The sequence below is a fragment of the Bufo bufo genome, chromosome 3, assembly GCF_905171765.1.
Source record: "Bufo bufo chromosome 3, aBufBuf1.1, whole genome shotgun sequence".
NCBI classification, from domain to species: Eukaryota; Metazoa; Chordata; class Amphibia; order Anura; family Bufonidae; genus Bufo; species Bufo bufo.
This window is the reverse complement of record NC_053391.1, coordinates 603,545,468-603,572,619: the sequence shown is the minus strand read 5'-3', so window position 1 is coordinate 603,572,619 and position 27,152 is coordinate 603,545,468. Positions and strand designations below refer to the sequence as shown.

The window sequence follows — 27,152 nt, the reverse complement described above, 5'->3', positions numbered from 1 at the left end:
ACCTCTCTCCTCCGTCCGGGTGTAGGGGTCAAAGTCTGTCAAAGTCGCCTTCTCCTGTGCTGATTGATATAAAGCTTATGCTTGTGCCATCTGACATGGTTGCCGGGGTCTGATTCAATGGTGGCCTACTCCTGTGGTGGGTGATCTAAATGCCTGATTCTCTGCTGTGTAACCTCTCTCCTCTGTCTGGGTGTAGGGGTCAAAGTAACTAAATGGTGGCCTACTCCTGTGGTGGGTGATATGATGCCTGGTTCTCTGCTGTGGGACCTCTCTCCTTTGTCTGGGTGCTGTGGTCAAAATAATAGTAAGTGACCTTCTCCATTGGTGGGTGACTTGAAGCCTGATTCTGTGCTATGGGACCTCACTCCAATTAATATTGTTTAATTTTTATTTATTTTATGTTAACTCATCATTTCCCTATCTACATTTGTTTGCAGGGGATTTAACTACATTTTGCTGCCTTTTGCAGCCCTCTAGCCCTTTCCGGGTGTGTTTTACAGCCTTTTTAGTGCCCAAAAGTTCGGGTCCCCATTGACTTCTATGGGGTTCGGGTTCGGGATGAAGTTCGGGTCGAGTTCGGATCCCGAACCCGAACATTTTTCGAAAGTTCGGCCGAACTCGTCGAACCCGAACATCCAGGTGTTCGCTCGACTCTACTTAGTAGTGGTTACATGCTACATGGGCACAGTTTTCAGACTGGTAATTAATGGCGCACAGTCGTTAACAGGATTGTTAAGGGTGTGTGTTTTGTAGGTACAGTACAACTGTGGTATTACTGGCAAAGACTTGCATCCATGAACTATCAATTTGAAATCCATGCCCACTTTGTGTGGGCGTGGTCTTCGTTTGCATCTGACTATTTGTATGAGTGTTCTCAGCCTAACTGTACAGTTTAATTCCACTAAGTCGAAATGAGTAACATGTGGTGGTGGTGATGACATATGATGACAAATCTTCAACACTATATTACATAAGAAACAATGTTGCTATGAGTTCAACATGCTCTTTATTGTAGGATAAGATACAGTCTTGCAGTAATGCAGTGATAGCGACAAAGGCCAAAGTAGTAGTTTCAGTAGGAAGAGAGAATAGAAACTATACAATATAGATAATCAGCTATTGAAGCCCAGGTTCTAGTCAATGAAGTTTGCATTCATTTGTTAAGATGACGTTAAAACACTAGACATCTATATATAGAACCTGCATGCAGTAAGTATGCATCAAGAAGAAGAAATTGTTATGCCCATCTTTATACACTAATGGAACAACAGCACAGACTGGTTTCACTTATAATATGTCTTCCTAGTATCTCAAGTTGTGATCAGTACTGCTTCCTGGAGGTACTCTGAGATGAGGTCACAGTGGAGTATATTGTCTTTCCACTTTGGTTTCCTGTTACTTTGATCACAGGAGTTTTGACATTGCATGGAGCGCAGTCAGATACCACAGAACTGCCAACTTTTCCAGTGGCGCTGAAGACACCTACAAGAACAAGCAGATTGGTATGAGACCTCTACATTTAATACATATGTTCTATTTATATTAGGTAAAGAAGCACAATGAAAATCACAAAGAAAACTGGTATGACGGGGATAGCAGGTAGATAAAGGGTGACCTGTGATCAACATACAGTTGGGAGACCCTTCTAACAAAAACAGGGGATCTTTCGCGGTTTTTATACTGCCTTCTCTGAAGACAGTACAAATGAGAGATACCTTATATGAGGTGACCCAGCCATTTTACTAAATTCTGGATTGAGTAGCACCAGCACAAGCTGAGCATGATAGTACACGCAATACAGAGTGCATGATAGGGAGCTCTCATTATCCGTGAGGTGCCATCTATCCCCGTGTCCCTCCACTGATTGCAAAAGGAAGAAAGATTTCAATCAGCAGCAAGGGCAATAACTCATGAATATGCAGCTAGGAACTCATTAATATGAGGACTCCCTGGCACATGGTCTGTATTGAGAGGACTCCATTGCTTGGCTTGTGCATGAGCTGCTCAATACAGATTTTAACAAAAGAACTTCAATTAAGTGACCCAGCATTTTGCTCAGGTTATCTGTCACCATTTTATACTTTCCTCAGATAAGGCAAAACTGGTGACAGATTCCCTTTAAAAGTATAAAATGTCTGTCCTGAACATTAGTGACTTAGTACCTACGTTTTTTTTTTTTATCTTTTGTCATTATTTTTTACGTTAAATCATAAAAATATGTTGCTAGTCAAAAGAATTTGATGGTAAGATAAGACATTAAAAATGATAGTACCTGAAACAGGAAGAGTGATGAGACTATTACCCTGAGAGACTATTCTAAAAGCATACATTAATGTAATCTGCACACTAGACTATTAGATTAGTATATTTCCTTTTTGAAGTCATTATAGTTTTTCATTAATAATATGAAATCTTCTTCTGTTATGTAGACCTTACAAGCTCAAGGGAGGACGTATTAATCTAAATTGTACTTACACATCTTAACTTTGTTGTCAACTTCTCCATGTATTCTATTAAAATAAAAATGGATTGATTAATAGAAAAGTTTAATAAGTGTAAGGAGATGAATAGAACAATGTATTGGTTTCAAAATATCCTCATTCTAGACTCAAATGTAATGCTCTTGAAAAATAGTGGTGCACAAAATTGTATGATCCCCCTCTTCTCTTATCTGCTGATAGCTTTATCTAATCCCTGAAGTCCAAATAGTGGGATCCTGTGCGATTAAACATACTCTGTGTAAAGTACTCACATAAAAGAGGTTAACTAAAAGGCAGAACACCTTTTAATGATCTCCATTGGGATAAAAGAGTCCGTTCTATTGATTTGAACAGGACATGTAAATGAAAGAACATCAGGTCCAGAGGACCTGAGTTTTGATACAGGTGCATATCTGTGGTTACTGCAGGACTCAGGTATACATTAGGTGTAGGTATCCAAGTAGATTAGATGATCCGCTCAGGATCAAGTTAGTACTCACCTGCTCTCCTCCCCTTCTAATAGAGTTCGGTAAGTGCCTATCTCAGCATCTAGAGACAGTTTTGTACTGAGAAGTGCCTGATAGTCACGGAGCTGACAAGCTAAATCTTCTTTGGCTTTCTGTAGAGCAGCCTCCAATTCACATAGTTTGACTTTGGCATCTTTCAAAGCAAGTTCTCCACGGTCTTCTGCTTTACAAATTGCAGTCTCTAAGCTGGAAATCTTTGAAAAGAAAAGAAAAATATATATTTGGGCATTATTAAAAGAAGAAATCTTGCCATCATTTTCAAAAGTGATCCATAGGATGCTGCAGTTTCTAATTTATACAGAGAGTACATAGAGTGCATGAACCATGAGAATGCATGAACCTAGAGAACTTGACACTTCTATACACCTACCTGCTTTTTCACACAGTCAATTTCACCTTGAATTCTCTTGATCAGGCTGCTCAGTTCTTGGATCTCAGTCTTGCTGTTTCGTAGACTATCTACATGTTGTCCAGCTGCATCCTTCAGCTGTTGATACTATTAAACCAAAACATAAATCTCATCCTTTTGCATGGCAGCTAAAACACAATATCCATTCAAAATTTATATACAATAAGAGGCAATTTTTATTTTGAAGATCCCTTACTTGTCTAGCATAGGTAGCTTCAGCCTCAGCTTTACTTTTTGATGCAATTTCCTCATATTGAGACTTCATTTCAGCAATTAGTCCTTCCCAGTCCAAATTACGGTTGTTGTCCATAGTCAAGACAACATTTGTATCAGAAATTCGTTCTTGCATTTCAGCCACTTCCTGAAACAGAATGATATACTCAACATTAGTCAGAACACTAAAAATGATCACCTTTTGTCATTTACCATTATTAGATTCTCTAGTGAATTCTACAGTGCCAAGCAACTGGCACAAGGCAAATTTGGTGCCCATTTTCAAAAAGGGCTCTAGTCTTCCCCAATAGGTAGGTACAATTCTAGTTTCTCACTCCCCTTTCCTTAATTCACTTCCCCACCCATCCCCTGATTGAACTTGATGGACTTATGTCTTTTTCAACTGTTCTAACTATGTAACTGTGCAACTATCCTATTGACAAATTTGTCTGTTCTGGCCATCAAACAGCAAAAGAAACGAGATGTAATGGTTCCAAATAGTATTGAACATCCTGACATCTACTTCTTTGCCTTTAATGTTCAGTGCATCTCTGGGACATCATTTTATAACACTCTACTCTCCATAAGTCTTTAATATTCATTAGAAACCAGTCTTTCATTTTTCATTTTAATGGAATAATATGTTCTTTAAAAAATAAAAAATAAGTGTCTGTCTGTCACAATGATTTATAGGCTAGATAAGATAAAACATGTAAGGAATATATTAAAGCATGTCTTTTTGATAGGCTTTAAGCTGAGTGTAGGATTAAAATAAAAGACTCTTCGTACACTCTATAATTAAGGTGCAAAAAAAACATGGTACCATATTTTTCGCCCTATAAGACGCACTGGCCCATAAGACGCACCTAGGTTTTAGAGGAAGACAATAAGAAAAAAAATATTTTTCATTACACCTCTGGTCAGACCACCAATAAAACCCCCAATGTTAATCAGATCTCAGCTGACAGTCCCAATCAGACCCCCCCAATGTTAATAAGACCCCAATAAAACCTCAGATCAAACCCCCAATCAGATCTCAGCTCAGATTCCAAAGTGTGCGACCTCCAATCAGACCCCAGATAAGAGCCCCAATATAAATGAGACCCCCATAAAGACCTCAGATCAGCCCCCAGCAGCCTCTTATCATCAGCCCCCAGCAGCCTCTTATAATCAGCCCCTTCTTCTCAGACTCTTATCATCAGCCCCTTGTTATCAGCCTCTTATCATCAGCCCCTTCTTATCAGCCTCTTATCATTAGTCCATTCTTATCAGCCTCTTATCATCAGCCCCTTCTTATCAGCCTTTTATCATCAGCCCCTTCTTATCAGCCTATCATCAGCCCCTTCTTATTAGCCCCTTATTATCATCCCCTTCTTATCAGCCCAATAGCCTCTCATCAGCCCCTTCTTATCAGCCCTCTAGCCTCTCACCAGCCCCACAGCCTCTCATCAGCTCTCATACTTTGTACACAGGAGCAGGCAGTGTGGAGACTTAGAGGTGGGGCAGGCATGGGTGGCAGGAAAGCCTGCTCCGTCCCTCATATGCCTGCTCCTGCGTTCCCACCAACCTTTTCAATGCCGGCCGGTCCCTATCAACCAGCCCCAGACAGGGCCGGCCGGTCTCTCACCCTACCAGCCAGCGCACGTCGCAGCAGACCTTTCCCTACCACCCAGCGCATGCCACGGCCAATCCCCATCAGCGAGCACACGCTGCAGTTGCCAGGTTCTCCCTCTTCAGGTAACTTGGATGTTTGGTACATCGCAGGCTGCTGTTTCTATGCAGTGCAGCCTGCGATGTACTGAGCATAATCAATGTGCCGCACATTTTATATGTCTTTTCCCTGTATATTCACCCCATAAGACGCACTAGCATTTTTCCCCCATTTTAGTGTGTATCATGGGGTAAAAAATATGGTAGATGCACAATTTCTATAACACAAATATTGTGTATGCTTTTATAGAAAAAAGCTTTAATCTATGTCTATTGAAGGTCCAGCCAAAGCATCACATAAAACTTATGTAACAAATAAAATCACTTATACCTCATCATACAGGGCCTTTAGGAAGTTGAGCTGATTCTCCAAGGCTTCTTGTTTGGTCTCCAAAGAAACTCTTTGCAAATAAACCTCATCTACATCCTTAGAAATGGGAAAAAAATATCATAGTTTAATAGAGAAAAACATTTTATACAATGATATATTTAATACATTAAATTCATATATAATCATTACACAGAATATGATAAGCACAACAGGGACATCCTACAGAACACAGCAATTGATTATTGGACCAGAACACTTTTAGGGAAATGGATGTATTTGTGAGAAAAAAAAAGGTCTTCTTTTTTCCAGAATCAATGCCAACCCCAGTGCCACTCTTGCACTATGGATGGTCTGGCTTTGCAACTCAGCACCATTCAAATTAATGAAGAAGATCTGCAATACTAGGCACAGCCCATGAGAAAGAGTGTCACTGTTTCTTTATAAAAAATAACTTTTCTAATCCTTAGCAACTTAATTATCTTAATACTTATTATTGCTATGCAAATTTTTTGCAAAATCCTTCTTAAAAAGTTAATGTTTAGGATCTATACAATATTATTTTGTTTGCAGTACAGTAGAGGTTTACACATTCTGGTCTCAATTAAAAAAAAAAAACTACTCCACTACTTCCAATCACTGTATTTTTCCACATTTCAGATCCTACCAAAGGTAACATCTGTATAGCGTTTGTATGTTCTCCACCTATTTGGGTGGGTTTCCTCTTGGTTCTCTGGTTTCATCACACACACCAACATACTGATACATTACTTTCTGTTGAATTAAACTGTGTCTGCAGATGAGACACACACAAAAAAAAAATAATAATCAAAGGTAGATAAAACTTACCTTCTTCAAGGTTACAAACTCATTTTCAGCACATGTTCTTTTATTAATCTCTTCTTCATATCTATGGAAGGAAAATGCTAATTTATTCGGCCTGTACACAGGGAAAATCCTCAGCAGTGATCAGAAATGTCACTAGACATCCATAAATGATTCCATAATGTGATATACCAATACTATCTCACAGCTGGTGTATAACTTACTTGCACTTAAAATCCTCCACAACATTTTGCATGCTACTTAGGTCACCTTCCAGGCGGCATTTTTCAGTTTTGGAATTATCAATTTGCCTTTGAAGACTGTTAATGTTCGCATCAAACATAGATTGATATTGTCTGTTGTAAAATTCTTTCCTGGCTTCCATCTTTTGATTTTGCTCTTTCAAAAGATTCCATTTTGTTTCCAGAATTTGATTTTGCTGTTCAAGGAATCTAACCTAAAATAAAAGATAGTTTTGACAATATAATTCCAAAAAGTATAAAACATAACAGCCATGCATTATGTTTATACCCGCAGTTGATATTTTAAGTTAGTAACTATTAGAAAGACTATAAACTTGGCTTACCTTGTCTATGAAGCATGCAAACTTGTTGTTTAGAGATTTCATCTGCTCTCGTTCTTCTGTTTTGATTCTTTGGGCATTTGGATCAATATCTGCGTTGACTGGTTGGAGCAGTAATTGGTTGACTGTAACATTTTGGATACCTCCTGGTGGGCAAACAGGGAAACTTTCACAAAAGCTGCTATAGCTTCTACCACCAATGATTACTCCTCTGTTGCTTCCAGTGCTTATCCTTTTGTTCCCGCCAAAGTTGAAAAGGCTAGATGAACCAAATCTGCCACTAGTGGAGTATGCAGGTTTACTTCCAGATCGTATAACTGAAGATGAAGTGAAGCTGACTTTTCCACCTCCATACCCACCACCGGTTGAGCAGCTGCTAAAGTTCTTAGTGCCACAAGGACTCCCAACATTACACTTTCCAAGCTTGGCACCCAATGTTTGGCTCATTGTGGATTTGTGAAGGTAAGTCTACACACCGTGCAGAAGCAAAAGCAGAAGGAATATGAGATTAGACTTAGCCCCTTTAGTGGACCAACATGTCATTTTATATGTTTTGAGATAAGGGTTTGGTCACATGGGAAAATGATAATACTTTTAAAACATTAAAGGGCTTGGTCTTGGGCATGGCGTGCCACTAGGCATTCCTTTCTCACTTACTAAATATAGGTGTAAACTAAATTGTCTTAATAACATTGTGAAAATATAAATTGGCCTGTTAATATGTTCTACTTCAATTTGATTTAATTTATTTTCACATTTTATAGGCACTATTACCTTAGAAATAGGCCACTAAGCAAGTTTGTCTTCTGTACTGAGATGACATTTAAAACTCGTCTGCTAACACACAATTTTTCATTTCTTACTATTTATATATTTAGCTTGTTTTCTCTGGTATTTTTGAAAAGGATTGAAAAATATGTTTTTATTATTGTAAAAAATGGAAGTGGGGCACTCTCTTAAGCAAAAAGGGATCTTTAATACATATAAAATACAATAAATTCACAATAAAATAGATATACGGTTATTCTGTAATAGCAGCGGATGATAAATAAGACGGAAATCCTAAAATGTGGTTAAAAAAGCAAAAATATTTTAAAAATACATTAAATTGCAGTCAGCATAAATATAGATCCCAAAAGGTATTCCAGTTTTTAAATATTCAATGTTATTCAAAACATATATTAACTAGTATTCCTTTATATTTTTTTTCCATTATATTATTTTCACATTTGAAATATTGAAGCGGGGAAATGTTCAAATAAATCCAGATTAGAAACCAGTCTCCAATATGTATCACAGTCACTGAGTGATTCTAGAGCTCTCAAATTATGGACAATCACTGGCTATGAGTGAATGAACTTGCAATTTATATCAAAGTCATAAGCATGTAATGGCCAAAGTTCCAAAAGATGTAACTTTCAGTAATTCATGTGGACAATAATGTGACTGCCTTGTACTTTGTATCAAATGCGTCTCATAGCAAAAGTTCCAAGCCGATATGGCTTTCAGTGATCCATATAGACAGTGAAGTAACTGCTGATGCGTGCAGCGGTGTCCCGCTGTAGTTAAGACAGAGCGATCGCTTGTATGGGATGTAGGATATATGCACTCTTACCCGGTGGTCTTTGAGCTGGACGGAGAGCCCACGACTCGGTGAGTTGGGTAGATGTACTCCCGGTCTCAAGGGCTATTACCTCAAGTTTGAATCCTGGCGCCAAATGATTTGTTTGTTCCACGTGGTTTCTATGTCACCAGTAGCGTGGTCAGTTGGCTTAGCGATTCCTTTATTATTATAGCGATGTCCAAGCTTCACCGGAGTAGCAGTATCTACTCCCCCCTTAAGGAAAGAAAGGATACTGCTACTCCGGTGAAGCTTGGACATCGCTATAAGAATAAAGGAATCGCTAAGCCAACTGACCACGCTACTGGTGACATAGAAACCACGTGGAACAAACAAATCATTTGGCGCCAGGATTCAAACGCAGTTACTTCACTGTCTGTATGGATCACTGAAAGACATATCGGCTTGGAACTTTTGCTATGAGACGCATTTGATACAAAGTACAAGGCAGTCACATTATTGTCCACATGAATTACTGAAAGTTACATCTTTTGGAACTTTGGCCATTACATGCTTATGACTTTGATATAAATTGCAAGTTCATTCACTCATAGCCAGTGATTGTCCATAATTTGAAAGCTCTAGAATCACTCAGTGACTGTGATACATATTGGAGACTGGTTTCTAATCTGGATTTATTTGAACATTTCACCGCTTCAATATTTCAAATGTGCAAAAAATATAATGGAAAAAATATATAAAGGAATACTAGTTAATATATGTTTTGAATAACATTGAATATTTAAAAACTGGAATACCTTTTGGGATCTATATTTATGCTGACTGCAATTTAATGTATTTTTAAAAAATTTTGCTTTTTTAACCACATTTTAGGATTTCCGTCTTATTTATCATCCGCTGCTATTACAGAATAACCGTATATCTATTTTATTGTGAATTTATTGTATTTTATATGTATTAAAGATCCCTTTTTGCTTAAGAGAGTGCCCCACTTCCATTTTTTACATTTATCCTACTTTTCAGACTGGGTGTTGTCTGTTAGTGGGAGCACCTCTGTTTAGATCACCACCTCATTCGAGTGCGACATTACTTTATACTCATGTTTTTATTATTACTAACAGGTAAATTCAATTTAGTAAATGTGAAGTTTTTATAAAGGTGAATTCTCATTTCATGTTCCATATTTATGTAAAAAATCTTATTTCTTATAACAATGATGTTGTTTCCAAATATTTGCTTTATAATACGAAAAAACATGACACACACGACGGAGTGGTGTGTTTTTAAACTAGATATTTGTTAATTCTGTCAAACATGTGTTTACCCATTTCTTGTATATATTATTGTCAATCAGACATGATTTACTATTGATGTCATTGCGATCAAGACCTTAGGGAGGGGTGAGGAAGAGAGAAGGAGGGAAAATTTCGGACAAAATTAACAAAACATCTTTTCATTAAAATCTAGATCTAGGAGACTAGAGGATGTTCCATACCAAATTTAAGGCAATTAAAGCAACCTTGATTTGTGATGAATCGATTCAGTTCCAAACCAAACTTTTTGAAAAATATTTCAAACTGGACAAGAAGCAAATCTCAAGAAGTTCACTCATCTCTAATTTGAACCATACATTTGGGATGTCAGTACTATAGATATTCTTCATATGGTCTCACCTGTTTTACACATATTGTCCCACATTTGCTATGCTAAGTGTTACAGAATTTTGGTTCAACTCATTTTTAGACACATTTATTACTCAGATACACCAAAAACTATGGGGGAGATTTATCAAAACTGATGTAAATCAAACCTGGTTTAGTAGCCCATAAAAACCAATCGGATTAAACCTTTAATTTTTCAGTACTCTTTTGGAAAATGAATGGTGAATTCTGATTTGTTGCTATGGGCAACTAAGCCAGTTTCCCTTTACACCAGTTTTGATAAATCTGCCCCCATTTTTTTTCCCAACATCCTGGACATTCCCTGGTTTTCCACTATAATCTGGGCTGACCAGCTTTTATCTACCTTTTAGATACATTTATAAAGCTGTAATCTACGATTAAAAAAATAATGTACAGGCAATACCAATTTAGAGTTAGTCTAAAGTTTTTAGTGGGCAGAATTTTGGTATATTGGAACACACTCGGACAGATTTTCGGGCATGTAGACAAACTTTCAACATAAGCTAGGCCAACAAATTGGCCCCATAGTGACCACTAATACGCCTTTATACTGACGGAAACATAGGGGGTTTTAGCTAAACAGCTTTAAAGGGAACCTGTCACCGGGATTTTGTGTATAGAGCTGAGGACATGGGTTGCTAGATGGCCGCTAGCACATCCGCAATATCCAGTCCCCATAGCTCTGTGTGCTTTTATTGTGTAAAAAAACCCGATTTGATACATATGCAAATTAACCTGAGATGAGTCCTGTACGTGAGATGAGTCAGGGACAGGACTCATCTCAGGTTAATTTGCATATGTATCAAATAGTTTTTTTTACACAATAAAAGCACACAGAGCTATGGGGACTGGATATTGCGGATGTGCTAGCGGCCATCTAGCAACCCATGTCCTCAGCTCTATACCCAAAATCCCGGTGACAGGTTCCCTTTAATCAATCATTACATGTACCCAAAATGGTGCATTAGAAACTAGAACTTGTCTTGCAAAAAATAAGACCTTATACAAGTACATTGCTGAAAAAACAAAAGTAGTAGTCTAAAGATATACCAGATTTATTATTCATTATTAGCCACTATGATAAATTTGGTACATTTTAAGACTGTCTAAGTTTTCTCTATTGATTAATTAGACAGGATTAGTAAATCTGGCCCAGTGTTTTCTGACTCATATTACACAATTTTATCATTTTGTAAGTACAGTATTTGCTATTCTTGGGGCATTTTCACAACAGTACTGGACATATGAATAAGGGATAATTCTGGATATTTTTTTTCCTTATGGTTTAATTATTTTCTGTAATGATTATTTTACTTCTTCACAGTTATATGAAAATAGTAAATGCTTATAGTTATAGGAATGAGGAAGTAAGAAAAATCGTTATGAGCTAAATACTCCCTACAGGATAATTTAGGTGAGGTGTTGCATCCTCTTTTAATTACAGCCTTTGATTTATCATTTCAATCTTAATTAAAATAATTTCAGTTTTAATTTTCATATACAACAGAAACTAATGGTTTGTGAAACAATGCAATGAAACCTTGTGATAAGCAGAAGCACTGATGATAAGCAGACATGTAAATTTCCTTCTTATATAAGCACATTTTTGTTTTATAGGATTGTTCATCTACAAAGCAAGAACAATCTGAATTGCTATAGTTATATAACAAAGACAACATTGTTTTTTTATAGAATATGAACCCATATGTAGTACCCCAGCACTACCATTAATATACACTGTTACTATCTGTAATAGGCTAACCAATAATTTTATTTGTGTATTTAATTCCAGGTCCTTTGATATTGTGCCTTAATAACATTGTTATGTAACTGTTAAGTATTGTATTTCATGCACTGTGCCTGGTTTTCCAGCAGGTGACAGTGTATCTGGCAGAGAGACAGACCTTTAGATAGAATTAAACTTACTATTTTATCTATTTTATCCTCCCCCCTGTTGGGCAGAAGTGGGCTAGTCCTTCCTACCAAGGGAGGGGTTGCAGGAAGCTACAGTTAGTTTACAGTGGAGCTGGAAAGACACAAGAGATGGTGCAGTGAGGGGAATGCCTCCGCTTTCTCCTGCAGTAGGAGTTTCTCAAGGTAATCAGCTCATAGAGCACCATGACTCCTTATAGTTTATAGACTAAGTATTATGAGTGGGTCAACGGCCAAAGACACCCCACTCAAAGGTACCAGAACTGTCATAAAGTCCAGCTACCAGACCCAAAATCAGAGTCTAGCACAACAGAGAAAGAGAAAGCAAAGTATCAAAGTTTGCCTGCCAGTTTACCCCAAAATCTGCTGGAGCCAGAGAAAGACCACCTATTGTTTGCAAGTTTATTGAAGTAAAGCAGTTAAATTTTACCAAGTCTGAACTCTTACTCCACAAACTATCACTCTATTCCTTATTACTACTAACCCTGGGGCACAACGGTATCCAGGTAGGAGCACCATGGCACAAATAACTAAAAAGGCTGCATCACCACTCGGTATTCCTAAAAACCTGGGAAGTGGGTGGCACGTTGCACATGCCTCAATCACATTTTACAGATAAATGTTTTCACTATTTTTATACCATCTTTTCTGTTTGTTATTAGACTTTTACATTGTTTGAAAATTGTAAAAATTTACTTATTTGAAAAAAATTGGGATTGCAAAAAGTAACTTGAATAATCGATACTAATAATAAAATGTAAATAAGTGCATTTTATGTATGGAGCTAGGCATTCTTATGAGAGCAAGTGTTATACTTTTCAATTTTATTACTTTATTAGTATTTTTCAATTTTTTGGATGGATCATTTTTATAAAAAATAGCTCACAGTTGCTATACTACCTGTGCCAGTTTTGTGGGATTGTTTGCACCAAAATGTTGATGCATCTCATTTTTTTCTGACATATTTAACATTTCTCATTTTTATTTTTATTTTTAAATTTAACATCTTTATTGATATACAAAACCGATACACAAAGAAAGTTCAAACTTAATATAATTAATACCATTTTCCCCCTAGCCCCATTTCCCCCCACCCCCTTCCCTGCCCTGTGATGCGTCCGCCCCCTCTTCCCCCCCCCTCAGCCCCCCCTTCCCCAGAAAAAGAAAAGAGAGAAGGGAAGAAAGAGGAGAGGGTAAAGAGAAAAAATAAATAAATAAATAAAATAAAAATAAAAATATATATATATGTATTTGTAAATAACTTCCAAGTATAATCAAATCAGAACTTCCAGTCATCCCATATCTTAATCCACTTCTCTAATTCATCTCTCTGCTTATAAAGAATCTGTTCATAGTTTTTAACCTTATTAACCAGATTTATCCAATTGTTTAACTCTGGAGTATGGCATGCAAACCAGCTCCGACTAATCAGAAGTCTGGCCAGTAATAGTATTCTACCTAATAAAATCTTTTGATATTTATGGCTACTTAATAACGAAAGATCGTTCAGTAAAAACAATTGTGGCTCAAGAGGAATCCGTATTTTTAATTTGTTAGTAAGGAGATTATTAATACCATTCCAGTATTCTCCAAGTTCTGGACATGCCCAGATCATGTGCAAATAAATAATCTGCACCTACAGTATCACATCGAGGGCACTTAGAGGTATCTCTTAATCCACACTTGTTTAACCAGATGGGGGTGACATATAGTCTATGATAAATATTGAACTGTATTAGAACATGATTAAAGTTGTGAGATAGTACATCTGGGTTAGTAAAAATACTTCCCCACCCTACCAGTTGTATATTTGGGCAATCCATCTCCAAGGCCCTTTGTCCCGGCGATTGTGTCTCACCGAATCGTGACTTAAGTAGTAATTTATATATATTTGAAATCTTCATTCTTAGTGATATCTTCCCTAACCACTCATTTAACGGGGAAGAATTATCTATTTCAAACAGTGATTTATCATCCAAACTAAAAAGTGCCGACCGAAGCTGAAAATACCTAAACCAAGAAAGGTTCTCCACATCATGCGATAATTCCACAAACGACTTAATCTCTCTATTCTTAACAACATGTGTGATATAAAGAATCCCATTCTTTTGCCAGAATTGATCCATTGCTATTCCCTCTAGGGCAGGGGTCTCAAACTCGCGGCCCGTGGGCCATTTGCGGCCCTCAGTACAATATTTTGTGGCCCGCACCAACGGCCGGCCTGCTCAAAAATGAATGAATGAAAAAAAATAAAATCATCTGACTTACTGTAGTACTGCTGCAGCGCCGCGCCGCCCGCCCAGCCTGCGAGTGCCGTCATGGCAACACACGGTCACATGGGCTCAAGGCAGGCCACGGGGGTGTGACAGGGTGAGTGAGCAGCCAGAGCAGAGGGACTGTCAGAGGCGAGCAGTTATGTTAGGGTAGCGAGTGTGATGTGAGTGACAACACAACATGGATGGCATGGAGGGGGAGAAATATGATAACATGGATGGGGGGGAGAAATGTGACAAGATGGGGGATGGAGGGAGCCAGAGGGGGAGAAATGTGACAACATGGAGGGAGCCGCGGGGGGGGGGGGAGAAATGTGACAACATGGAGGGAGCCAGGGGGGGAGAAATGTGACAACATGGAGGGAGCCAGGGGGGGAGAAATGTGACAACATGGAGGGAGCCAGGGGGGGAGAAATGTGACAACATGGAAGGAGCCAGGGGGGGGAGAAATGTGACAACATGGAGGGAGCCAGGGGGGGGAGAAATGTGACAACATGGAGGGAGCCGGGGGGGGAGAAATGTGACAACATGGAGGGAGCCAGGGGGGGAGAAATGTGACAACATGGAGGGAGCCAGGGGGGGAGAAATGTGACAATATGGAGGGAGCCAGGGGGGGAGAAATGTGACAACATGGAGGGAGCCGGGGGGGGGATGAATGTGACATTTAGGGTGTGAAATCTGACATGGGGGCATGATTGCTGACATGGGGGCATGATTGCTGACATGGGGGGCTGATGGCTGACATGGGGGGTTGATGGCTGACATGGGGGGCTGATGGCTGACATGGGGGGTTGATGGCTGACATGGGGGCTGATGGCTGACATGGGGGGCTGATGGCTGACATGGGGGCTGATCTGAGGCATCGGAGGTCTGATCTGAGGTCTGATTAACATTGGGGGTCTGATTGCTGGTCTGACCTGAGGTGTAATTGAAAATATTTTTTTCTTATTGTTCTCCTCTAAAACCTGCGTCTTATAGGGCGAAAAATACGGTTCTCAAGCCAGCGATTGTCTGAGGCAGAGCGAAGATACCACATAGGAGAAGCCAGCTGCTGCAGACGGGACCAGGGCCAGGTGAGCTGCGGGGCGGAAGGGGGGGGGGGACATGTGTCGTGACTTAATGATGATCATCTTCAAGCCATACTGAGGGTCTCAACTGCTTCCTCTCTAAAGCCAAATGTGGTTCAGATTTGTGAGAAGAAGCGCTGTCAAGTCTCTGGCAGCAAGGAGTAGGCAAAAGATGCCATGTTCAGAAGAACTGTTCATGATCTTCACTCAATGTTCTATTCATGTTCAGGACACTTCATGTTCAGAAGAAATAATTAAAACTGTTAATAATGACATTTGAGGACTTTTTTTTTGTGAAATCCCTTATGCGGCCCAGCCTCACCCAGACTCTGCCTCCTGCGGCCCCCAGGTAAATTGAGTTTGAGACCCCTGCTCTAGGGTCTGTAAGTGAATATTATGCCAAAAAGGTGTGAATGTAAGTGATCCCTTTTACCCCCAACCATCCTCTAGTGGTAGCCCACATTTTCAATAGTGATTTCGTAGTCTCTTTATAACCCCGGTCTCTATTAATCATTAGCCCGGATTCCAGGAGCGTAAATATGTTATTATGTGAGGAGCTTCTTACTAAGCTGCTTAAAAATGTACTATTTTGCCATTCATAACACGTCCATAACTGAGCAGCAATAAAATAGCCTTTGAAGCATGGGAGGTTAAGACCCCCATGCTACAGAGGTTTATATAGATATTCCAATTTGAGTCTCATGCGTTTTCTTCCCCAGACTAGGTCATTAATTATTCTTTCCATAAGTTTAAAATATTTATCCTCTATCCAAATAGGTATATTCCTAAGAACATAAAGGAATTGAGGTAGAATCATCATCTTGACCAGTGAAACTCGGTCAGCTCTAGATAGAGGGAGTCTCAACCAAGTCCCTATTTTTGCCCTAGTTTTCATTATCAATGGGATCAGATTGAGTTGTACAGAGTTTTCAACCTTGGGAGATATCATCATACCCAAGTATTGGAAAGTGTCGACAACATCTAGCTGAGTTATCGAGGACTCCTTTTGGGACACCGGCTCTATTGGCATCAGAATTGTCTTCGACCAGTTTATATCTAGGCCTGATACCTCACCAAATAGTTTAACCATGCGTATAATTCTTAGGACAGTTATTTCTGTATTATCTATTAAAAAAAAGGACATCGTCTGCATATAAAGAAATACGATCTTCCACGCCTAGTATTCCAAATCCTTTAATTTGAACGTCCTGCCTAATAGCCAGAGCCAGAGGCTCAATATAAATATCAAATAAGAGTGGTGATAGTGGGCAGCCCTGGCGAGTACCTCTGTTTAAATCGTAGCTGGTAGTGAAGCTCCCATTGAGACTCAACTTAGCTTAGATCTATACAGTAATTTAATCATATTTATGAATCTCTCCCCAAAGCCCATCCTGGCCAGAACCCTCCACAGGAATCGCCACTCCACCCTGTCAAAGGCCTTAGAGGCATCCAGTGACAGGATGGAGCGATTAGACCCCCAAGGAGCCTGTATGTTAGCAAAGTGCCGATGAAGATTAGGATGAGTACCCTTGTTTGGAATGAAACCGTTCTGGTCCGGATGGACAATGGAGGAGATGACCCCAGAGAGTAATGTGGCCAAAATCCTTGCCAGGAGCTTTACATCCGCGTTCAGCAATGAGATCGGTCTGTAGGATCCCAAATCTGTGGGGTCCTTACTTTTTTTTGGAATTAGTATTATTACAGCTTCCATTATTGAACCCGGCAGGTTCTCCTCCTCCACCGATTCAGCAAAGACCCCCAACAATCTGGGGAAAATAACCTCATTATATTTACTATAAAATTCATATGGGAATCTGTCTGAACTGGGGGTGGGGATGCCCGAGCATAGTTTGATTGAGAAGTCAGCCTCAAGTACCTTCTTTTGAGCTGAGGTAATAGTAGGAAAAACAATACCATTGAGATAGGAATCCATCATTTCATCCATGATCCTACAATCGGCTCTATAAAGATCTGAGAAGTAATCAAGGGAAACCGTCTCTATGGAGTTTTGTCCACCAACTATCTTCCCATTAGCCAGTCGGATGTTATCTATATTTTTGGGGGATTCCCCGGTCCCCCCGATTCAGTAAAATATTTTTGACCCTTAAAGAATAGACTCCGTTGGAGTATGCTTGTGTAGTCTTCTGCATGGTTTCCCTATTTTCCTCTGTCCTATTTATATAAAACGATTGTGTAGCTGAGGAGGCTTGTTCTTTTAAGTTTTTCTCATTTTTCCAGTACTCCTTTCTCAGGTTGGCTATGTTGCTAACCATTATTCCCCTCATATAGGCCTTAAAAGTATCCCATACTACTTGGATTTTAGCTGAACTACAATTAGTATCCCAAAAATGGTTAATTTCCTTTTGTATTATTCTATGATTCTTTATTACTGATAACCAATAGGGATTTAGTCTAAATGGGGACCTGCCTATTTGTTTATTATGGGTCAGGCAAAATTCGAGGAGTAGGGGTAGATTGTCCGAGAATGACCTAGTCTTGTAATTCATTCGTTTTACATATCGCACATATGTTTTATTGATCAGGGCATGGTCTATTCTGGACATAGCTCTAGCTAGTTTACTAATGCATGAGAAAACCCTTCTCCCCTCTCCCAGACTTCCCCAGACATTGTCAAACCCGGCCTCAAAGCAGAAACGTGCCAAGGGGGACCCCTGAACAGAGGCGTCTCATTTGACACCCATAGAGACCCTGTCTACCGCAGGGTTGATATCACAGTTGAAGTCTCCGATAATCAATGTAGGACATTCTGGCCATTTATCCATGAATTTTAGCAGAGAATTAAGTACTAAGAAAGAGAATGGGGGTGGAATATAAACATATCTTCCCCGCCAGCTTACAATATAGGAAGACGAATCTCCCCTGATGGTCTACAGAGGATGCCTCGCACATAAAGTCAATCGATCTATGAATAAAGACAGTCACTCCCCTAGGGTGGCTAGAGAAGGTAGAGTGGTACGTGGGCGCAGCCCATCCCCTGGTGGCCATCCTGGAGGTCTCCCCGGTAAGATGCGTTTCTATCAAACATACAATTGCTGGGAGGTGTATACGCATCAGGTCGAAAACCGCTTGTCTCTTTCTTCTATCCCCCAAACCCCTTACATTCCAGGTAAGAATTCTGATTGACATTATGAACAGCAATTAAGAAGAAAAAAAAAAAAAAAAAACACATCTCCCCGCATTAGACGCATCACAGCCACCCCCCCCCCAATCCAATTAATCCACCGCATATTGCAGCAGATCTCTCACCTATGACCATCCCTCCCCCACACCCCACTGCTCGACACCTCCCCGCTAATTAAAACAGAGAAAGGGAAAAGTATAGAGCATCATCTGCCAACTGTTATTCCCAACAAAGCCTTAAACAGTTAGGTCACATATCATTTCATTCAAGCCACTCCGCGGCCTTATCCGGCGTATCAAAAAAAAAAGAGTTGTATCCTTAAAAATAATCCGAAGTTTGGCTGGGAAAACAAGTGAGTACTTAATATCCCTTTCTCTTAACCTCTTTTTTGCAGTAATGAACCAGCGTCTCTTTTCTTGGACATTTTTTGAAAAGTCTGGGATAAAAGCTAGTCTATTTCCATCAAATAAGACATTCCCTTGCCCTTCTAAGTACTATATCTCTGTCCCTTGAAACCAACATTTTAGCGAGGAGTGTCCGTGGTTGTCTCCCAGGAATTAATTTGCCGCCTGGGACCCAATGGGCTCTTTCTACTAGAAACAAGGGCGAGAAGTATTCCCTCCCAAAATTTTCAAGAATCATCGTCTGCATGAATTGAGTAGGGTTCTTATCTTCCGCGCCCTCTGGGATCCCCAGGATTCTTACATTATATCTTTGTGATCTATCTTCCAGATCCACCACCTTTATTTTAAGGAGATTAAGATCTGTCTTCAAGGTGGACATCTCTATGTTTACTTTTTTAGATTCATTCTGTATAATAGCCATCGAGCTCTCCACTTTATCAACTCTTTCTCGGATTTTGGACAGATCATCCCTAATCAATCCCACATCGGCTTAAATTACCCCAAGCTGAGTTGTAATGACCTGAATTAGGGCCCCGTTCTGTTTAACCGCCAGTAATATTTATTTTAGCGGGGAGGGGTTGGTATTGATCGCATCTTCTCACTCTATTCCCTCCTCCTCTTGGGGATACCCAGAAGCTTTTTATGCTTCAAGTTCCATCACTTCAGGGTTATCAGTTCTTTTGGTGCTGGAATCCTTTTGCCCGCCTCTCGTATTAACCGTTGGGAATTGATCTATTATTGCTCCTTCAAAGGGTTTAGTGGCCAATTTCTGACCAGAGAGGTCAGCAGAACGCCTACTAGCCTTTGGAGCCATTCCTTTTTTCATTTTTTTTCTTAGTATTCGCCTTTTTTTTTTCTCCCTCTCCCTTTCTTTAACCTTTTTTTTTTTTTTTTTTTTTTTTTTTTTCTCTTACCCCCTTTTTTTTTATCACACAGTACCTCAATTCTTTACATACGGTATCTCATATAGAGTATAGGCCAGGAGTACATTAGTAGCCTTTAGGTAGTTGGTTAGATAGTTAGTTAGTTAATTAGTTAGTTAGTCATCAAAGAAGGAGTAAAGGAGCAATCTCACCGATCTTTGATTTCAGACCGTCAGCCGACCCAGCTGGGAAACATGCAAAGCACAACCAGGCAGACCAGCAGACTCCAGGGAACCGTAGGGCCAAACTGCAGGCTGCAGAGGGGTTACCAGGAGAGACAATCGCCCAGGCTCCGATGTCACCATGGAGCACACAGGTCGCGGCAGCAGGAGCCGTCCAGATGGAAGGAAGCAGCACCCCAATCCACCGGCAGACACCAGTAGCTACAGGCGGAAGCAATAAGCCAGGGGAGACAGGCAGCCAACAAGCGATCCCGGTCCAAACGAGAAGACAGAAGGGGGGAGCGGAGGAAAAGGGAGAAGCGGTCCCGATCCACGCGAAGGAGGCAGGAGGATGGAGCGGAGACACCGAGCGGGCGAGCCAGGAGAGTCGGTCCGCGATCCAAGCAGGGAGAGGAGAGTGGAGACACCGCAAACAGAAGCCAGCGGTCAGCGAGGCAGCTGGGAGGAGGGGAGAGCGTGGCGTTCTACGTCATCATGTCATCACGTCCTCTCATTTTTAAATTAGAATGTGGACAGCTTTTGCCTATCTTTTAGATTTATGAAGCTGAAATCAAGGATTTTGGTGCATAAAAGTGGTGCTAGTTGAAGTTGGTCTAAATTTGTTGATGGACATATTATTGGTGAATGTGGACAGATAACTAAAGGAACCCTACTCTGTGCATATTGTCACTAGTGTTGGGCATGAATAATCGCATTGCAAATTTTATTCGCGAATATCGCCACTTTGAGAATTCACGAAGATTTAAAATATAGTGCTATATATTCGTATTCGCAAATATTCTAGATTTTTTTTTCCTGTGAACACATGATCCATCCCTGCTTCTTGCTTGTCAGCCAATGAGAAGTCTTCAATGTCTTTGTCTGAGCTAAGCAACATCACTAGCAACCAATAGAAAATTTGCCTACCCCTTACTATATATGAAACTTCCCAGTAGCCATTTTCTTCAGTTTTTGGCAATTCTGAGAGAGACAGCAGTCTCATTGCTGTGCTCTGTGCTTTGCTATGTCACATTACATCAGATAGTTAGTTAGTTAGCTTATATATATAATACAGATAGTTAGTGGGATATAGTCAGTGAAGGTTTGATCGTAATTCGTGATATAGTGTAGCTGATAAGTTCTGCTGTCCATACATACATGCTACAGACATAGTGCTGTGATGTCACAAGTTCACAACAATACTTAGTGCACCAATCACTAATATGTAGTCAGACCTGCTAAAATGTGAAGTTGCACGTATTGCGGAAAAATATGCGCATCATTAATTGCCGACTTGCGCAATCACGAATATATCGGAGCACTCTATCTGCATATAAAGCTATTGTAATGTTCTGCCATGCCAACCATTGTCTCCCGTCTCAGGTGACTTCTAGCAGCTTGAAAAATTTAGCAATAGTGACCCACGCCTGTATTTGCCACGCAATACGCGCTGATTTTTTAAATCAAGAAAGTCATCGCGAATTTGCGAATTTATGACGAATATTCCCCAAAATATTCGCAAAATATCACGAATTCGAATATTGCCCCTGCCGCTCATCACTAATCATCACCGAAGAGTCCCATAAGTTATCTATGAATTTAAGATTCTTTTCTGGTAAAGCACCTGTGAAGCTATGTTAAGCCAAACCTTTACCAAGATGAAATAGCTACTATTATATGTCAAGTAGTGTTGGGTGCGAATATTCAGATCACGAATATTAATCGCGAATATTGGCACTTCGAGAATTCACGAATATTTAGAATATAGTGATATATATTCGTAGTTTCGAATATTCTCGTTTTTTTTTTTTTTCATCAGTAACCTCCCTTCTTGCTTGTGGGCCAATGAGAAGGCTGCAATGTCTTTGTCTGAGCTTAGCAACATCCCTAGCAACCAATAGGAAAGTTGCCTACCCCTTTAGTATATAAGAACCTCCCCAGCAGCCCTCGTATACAGTATTTTGCAGATCTGAGAGAGAGAGCAGTGTTATTAGTGTGATCTCTGCTTTCCTGTGTCATTACATTAGATAGTTAGTTAGTTTATATATATATAATACAGATAGTTGTAAGTATGTATGTATATATGTACGCTACATACATACATACATAGTGCTGTTATGTCACAAGTTTAAACAATACTTAGTGCACCAATCACTAATAAGTAGTCAGACCTGTTAAAATGTGAAGTTGCGCGTATTGCGCCAAAATATTCGCATCCTTAGTGCCGATTTCGCAATCGCGAATATATTGGAGCACTCTATCTGCATATAAATCTATTGTAATGTTCTGCCATGCCAACCATTTTCTCCAGTCTAAGGAAACTTCTAGCAGCTTGAAAAATTTAGCTATAGTGACTTCGCAAACATTGCCCCTGCCACTCATTACTAATATCTAGTCACCTTTTCCAGTGAATTCCTACAAACACCTACTTCAGAATATAAGTCAAGAGATTTAGAGTGGGAATCATGTAAATAGGTCAACCATGAACTCTACTGTGCCACACTCTCTGAATACCTCAGGGTCAAAATGATTCCACAACGTCTTTATATGAGCACAAGACCAACAATATTTAAGGACAATCCCGAGTTCTATGAACGGTTTTAACAGATTCTAAATAAATGTTCCTATAACTTGATGACGCAAACTGTATGTTATTTACAGAAAATCATCACAGAAATCAAAGAACAAATTCAGATTGTCGAACAGCAACTGCAGTCTACCTTGACAGCTGAAGAATTCAAACAATTAAAGTAGTTTTGAGCGAATCAAAGTATCCAAAGCGGTATTCAATCTGAAATTAGAAAATCTCAGTCACCACGAAGACGAATTTCCTCACCGTTCGTGGTAACAAAAATGATTTTTTTCTAAAATGGCTGCTGCTCGTGTTAGAAAGTGAAAGTAAAAAGCATGAGAACGCGATATGACCCATAATGCAGTGCAGCTAGCCAATCAACAGAGAGTCATCCCCTGTGACAGCTCTATAAAAAACCTCTTCCCGCACGGTCTTGCCATTTCACTGTGAGCTAAGGTTCGGGAGAAATGTGACAAGTGCTCATGCACTAGGGAAAGTGTTGTAGAAAACAAAAAAAAAAGAATATTGGAGAGGGAGAGTGCAGAGGGAGAGTGCAGGGACAGGGCAGGGATAGTTTGTCGGGAGAGATTTTTGAGACTGTAGGGAGATAACAAGGAGAACAGGCTTAGTGTAATCGCCCTGTGCATCTTGTTCACCTGCTGCGCCATTCATACTTAAAGGGGTATTCCCATCACAATTATCACTGTTAAATCTGTTAATGATTTGACAGTGATCATTTTTCTAAACACATTTCATTACCCAATTCCCACCCTTTTTGAGAAAATAATACCCCTCATACCTGATTGTTGTCTTTCGTCTCCCCTGGTTACGGCCACTTCTCCTGTCGAATCCCGCCGGGCCGCGCTTGCGCAGAAGACTGAAGATTCTCTCCCAGCTTGGCCGCGCAATGTCCTGAACGCGCACGCCGCCACGCATGCGCCATATTGACTTCTTCCTGGCCAGTATAGTACAGAGCCGCGAACACGCACGCCGACTCTGTACTATACAGGCCAGGAATAAGTCACCATTGCGCGGCCCGGCCGAGAGAAAAACTTCAGTCTTCTGCGCAAGCGCAGCCTGGCCGGGAGAAGACGTCAATCAAGCCCAGCTGAATCCAGGAAGTGAACGTCGCGCTGGATGAAGGTAAGTATGAAAACTGAAGATGGGAATACCCCTTTAAGCTGTTCTGTTATACCTAGACTTACTGTGTGTCAAACTTAGTCTCAAAAAGCAGTTTAATATATCACCACTTTTATCTTGTTCACCTGCTGCAGCATTTGTACTTAATCAGTCAGTCTTTATAGGTGGTCTAATATGTTGCCGCATTTATTTTAATTACCTGTTGCAGCATTCATTTGTTAATACAGTCAGGTCCATAAATATTGGGACAGCGACACAATTCTAACATTTTTGGCTCTATACACCACCACAATGGATTTGAAATGAAACAAACAAGATGTGCTTTAACTGCAGACTGTCAGCTTTAATTTGAGGGTATTTACATCCAAATCAGATGAACAGTGTCGGAATTACATCAGTTTGCATATGTGCCTCCTACTTATGAAGGGACCAAAAGTAATGGGACAATTGGCTTCTCCGTTGTTCCATGGCCAGGTGGGTGTTATTCCCTTTATCCCAATTACAATGAGCAGATAAAAGGTCCAGAGTTAATTTCAAGTGTGCTATTTGCATTTAGAATCTGTTGCTGTCAACTCTCAAGATGAGATCCAAAGAGCTGTCACTATCAGTGAAACAAGCCATCATTAGGCTGAAAAAACAAAACAAAGCCATCAGAGAGATAGCAAAAACATTAGGCGTGGCCAAAACAACTGTTTGGAACATTCTTAAAAAGAAGGAACGCACCGGTGAGCTCAGCAACACCAAAAGACCCGGAAGACCACGGAAAACAACTGAGGTGGGTGACTAAAGAATTCTTTCCCTGGTGAAGAAAACTCCCTTCACAACAGTTGGCCAGATCAAGAACATTCTCCAGGAGGTAGGTGTATGTGTGTCAAAGTCAACAATCAAGAGAAGACTTCACCAGAGTGAATACAGAGGGTTCACCACAAGATGTAAACCATTGGTTAGCCTTCAAAAACAGCAAGGCCAGATTAGAGTTTGCCAAACGACATCTAAAAAAGCCTTCACAGTTCTGGAACAACATCCTATGAGACCAAGATCAACTTGTACCACAGTGATGGGAAGAGAAGATTATGGAGAAGGAAAGGAACTGCTTATGATCCTAGGCATACCACCTCATCAGTGAAGCATGGTGGTGGTAATGTCATGGCGTGGGCATTAGAGATGTCGAGAACATAAAATTTTCCATTCGCGAACGGCAAACGCGTATTTTCGCAAATGTTCGCGAACGGGCGAACAACCATAGACTTCAATAGGCAGGCGAATTTTAAAACCCACAGGGATTTTTTCTGGCCACAATAGTGATGGAAAAGTTGTTTCAAGGGGACTAACACCTGGACTGTGGCATGCCGGAGGGGGATCCATGACAAAACTCCCATGGAAAATTACATAGTTGACGCAGAGTCTGGTTTTAATCCTTAAAGGGCATAAATCACCTAACATTCCTAAATTGTTTGGAATAACGTGCTTTAAAACATCAGGTATGATGTTGTATCGATCAGGTAGTGTAAGGGTTACGCCCGCTTCACAGTGACAGACCAAACTCCCCGTTTAACGCACCGCAAACAGTCCATTTACACAACCGCAAACTCCCCATTTGCACAAGGTTTGATACCAAGCAAGCCATGTCCCGTTCCTTGTCCTCACTGATGTCATTGAAGGTCTCTTCCTCCACCCGGCCACGTACAACACCAAGGGTCCCCGAAAGGTGACAACAAGCCCCCTGGGACTCCTGCTGTGGTTGGTCTTCCACCTCCCCAAAGCCACCTTGCTCCTCTGACTCATCTTCTTCAGACTCCTCTCTCTGTGTTGCCTCTCTCTGCGTTATTATAAGGTGTGTTATGTTGTCCTATTCTTATCAGTTTAATCCCTGTTACGTCCCCTATCAGGGGACGTGTATATGGCATTGATTTTAGGAACGGGGAGATGGAAAAAGATGCTTGGTCGGTCCTCCTACTTCAAATTTGGGGCACTGCGCGTGCAATCTAATGTGCCACCAGATAGTTGTGGTGTGTTATGTTGTTCTATTCTTATCAGTTTAATCCCTGTTACGTCCCCTATCAGGGGACGTGTATATGGCATTGATTTTAGGAATGGGGAGATGGAAAAAGATGCTTGGTCGGTCCTCCTACTTCAAATTTGGGGCACTGCGCGTGCAATCTAATATGCCACCAGATAGTTGTGGTGTGTTATGTTGTTCTATTCTTAGCAGTTTAATCCCTGTTACGGCCCCTTATCAGGGGACGTGTATATGGCATTGATTTAAGGAACGGGGAGATGGAAAAAGATGCTTTGTCGGTCCTCCTACTTCAAATTTGGGGCACTGCGCGTGCAATCTAATGTGCCACCAGATAGTTGTGGTGTGTTATGTTGTTCTATTCTTATCAGTTTAATCCCTGTTACGTCCCCTATCAGGGGACGTGTATGGAATAGATTTTAGACAACCGCAAAGAGTTGTCAATAGTTGACACACTCATGACATACATTTTATACCTCTATGCGTCAATCTTGGTGTAGTTAAGACTGTGCTCGTGCGCACGTTTGGGAGATTGCAGGCGATGGGGGTTTTACAAAGCCTATGGTCTTGCTGAGGTAGTTCAGTGACAGTTAAGTGACCCAGAAAACAATGATTCTGCAGTGTGGGCCCATTGTTGGCCTAGTAGGCTTTAATGATCACCTTAGATGATCACAAAGAAAATTAATGTTTTTTCTATGCAAAATTATCCATCCGATTGCTTTTGGTCTGTTCACAATGAAGCAACGACCTTATCATCTGGGGTGTGCCAACATTGCCATTGCCAACACACTCATAGAGGTGGTCGCTTCATTGTGATACGCAAGCCCCTTCACCACGACAAGGTAAGGATCACGAAGGGGAATTGACACATGTATGTGCCTTTTTTTTTGTTTGGTTTTTGAAGCCACAGTGCAGCACCAGAGGCCAGTAAAATTAGGCATGTACACATGCCTGAAAAATTAGGTATTGTTGCAGCCGCTGCTGTAGCAGCGGCCAGAAGAATTGATGTTTATTTCCCAGGCAGAAAGTGCCCTAAAACATTGCGGCTTGAACCCTATTTGGTGGCGGATAAGTCACTCAAGTCATCCGGCATTCAGAGATAAAATACAGCAGCGTGTGGACCATTTTTAGCCCAAGGCAGCTCATCTCATCAGGCCTTTTTTAGTCGAATGTATCGCCCAC

At 40.4% G+C, this 27,152-nt stretch overlaps 1 protein-coding gene across 1 annotated transcript; it reads right to left on the bottom strand.

The window, feature by feature from the left end:
- Positions 1–989: 989 nt before the first annotated feature.
- Positions 990–7,609, bottom strand: LOC120996200 (keratin, type II cytoskeletal 7-like). Its single transcript, XM_040425981.1, has 9 exons — positions 7,079–7,609; positions 6,717–6,949; positions 6,517–6,577; positions 5,671–5,766; positions 3,613–3,777; positions 3,378–3,503; positions 2,981–3,201; positions 2,476–2,510; positions 990–1,482 (listed from the first exon to the last, which is right to left on the bottom strand). The coding sequence occupies exons 1-9, from the start codon at positions 7,520–7,522 to the stop codon at positions 1,322–1,324; spliced, it is 1,542 nt and encodes a 513-aa protein (XP_040281915.1). The 5' UTR covers positions 7,523–7,609; the 3' UTR covers positions 990–1,321.
- Positions 7,610–27,152: the final 19,543 nt, after the last annotated feature.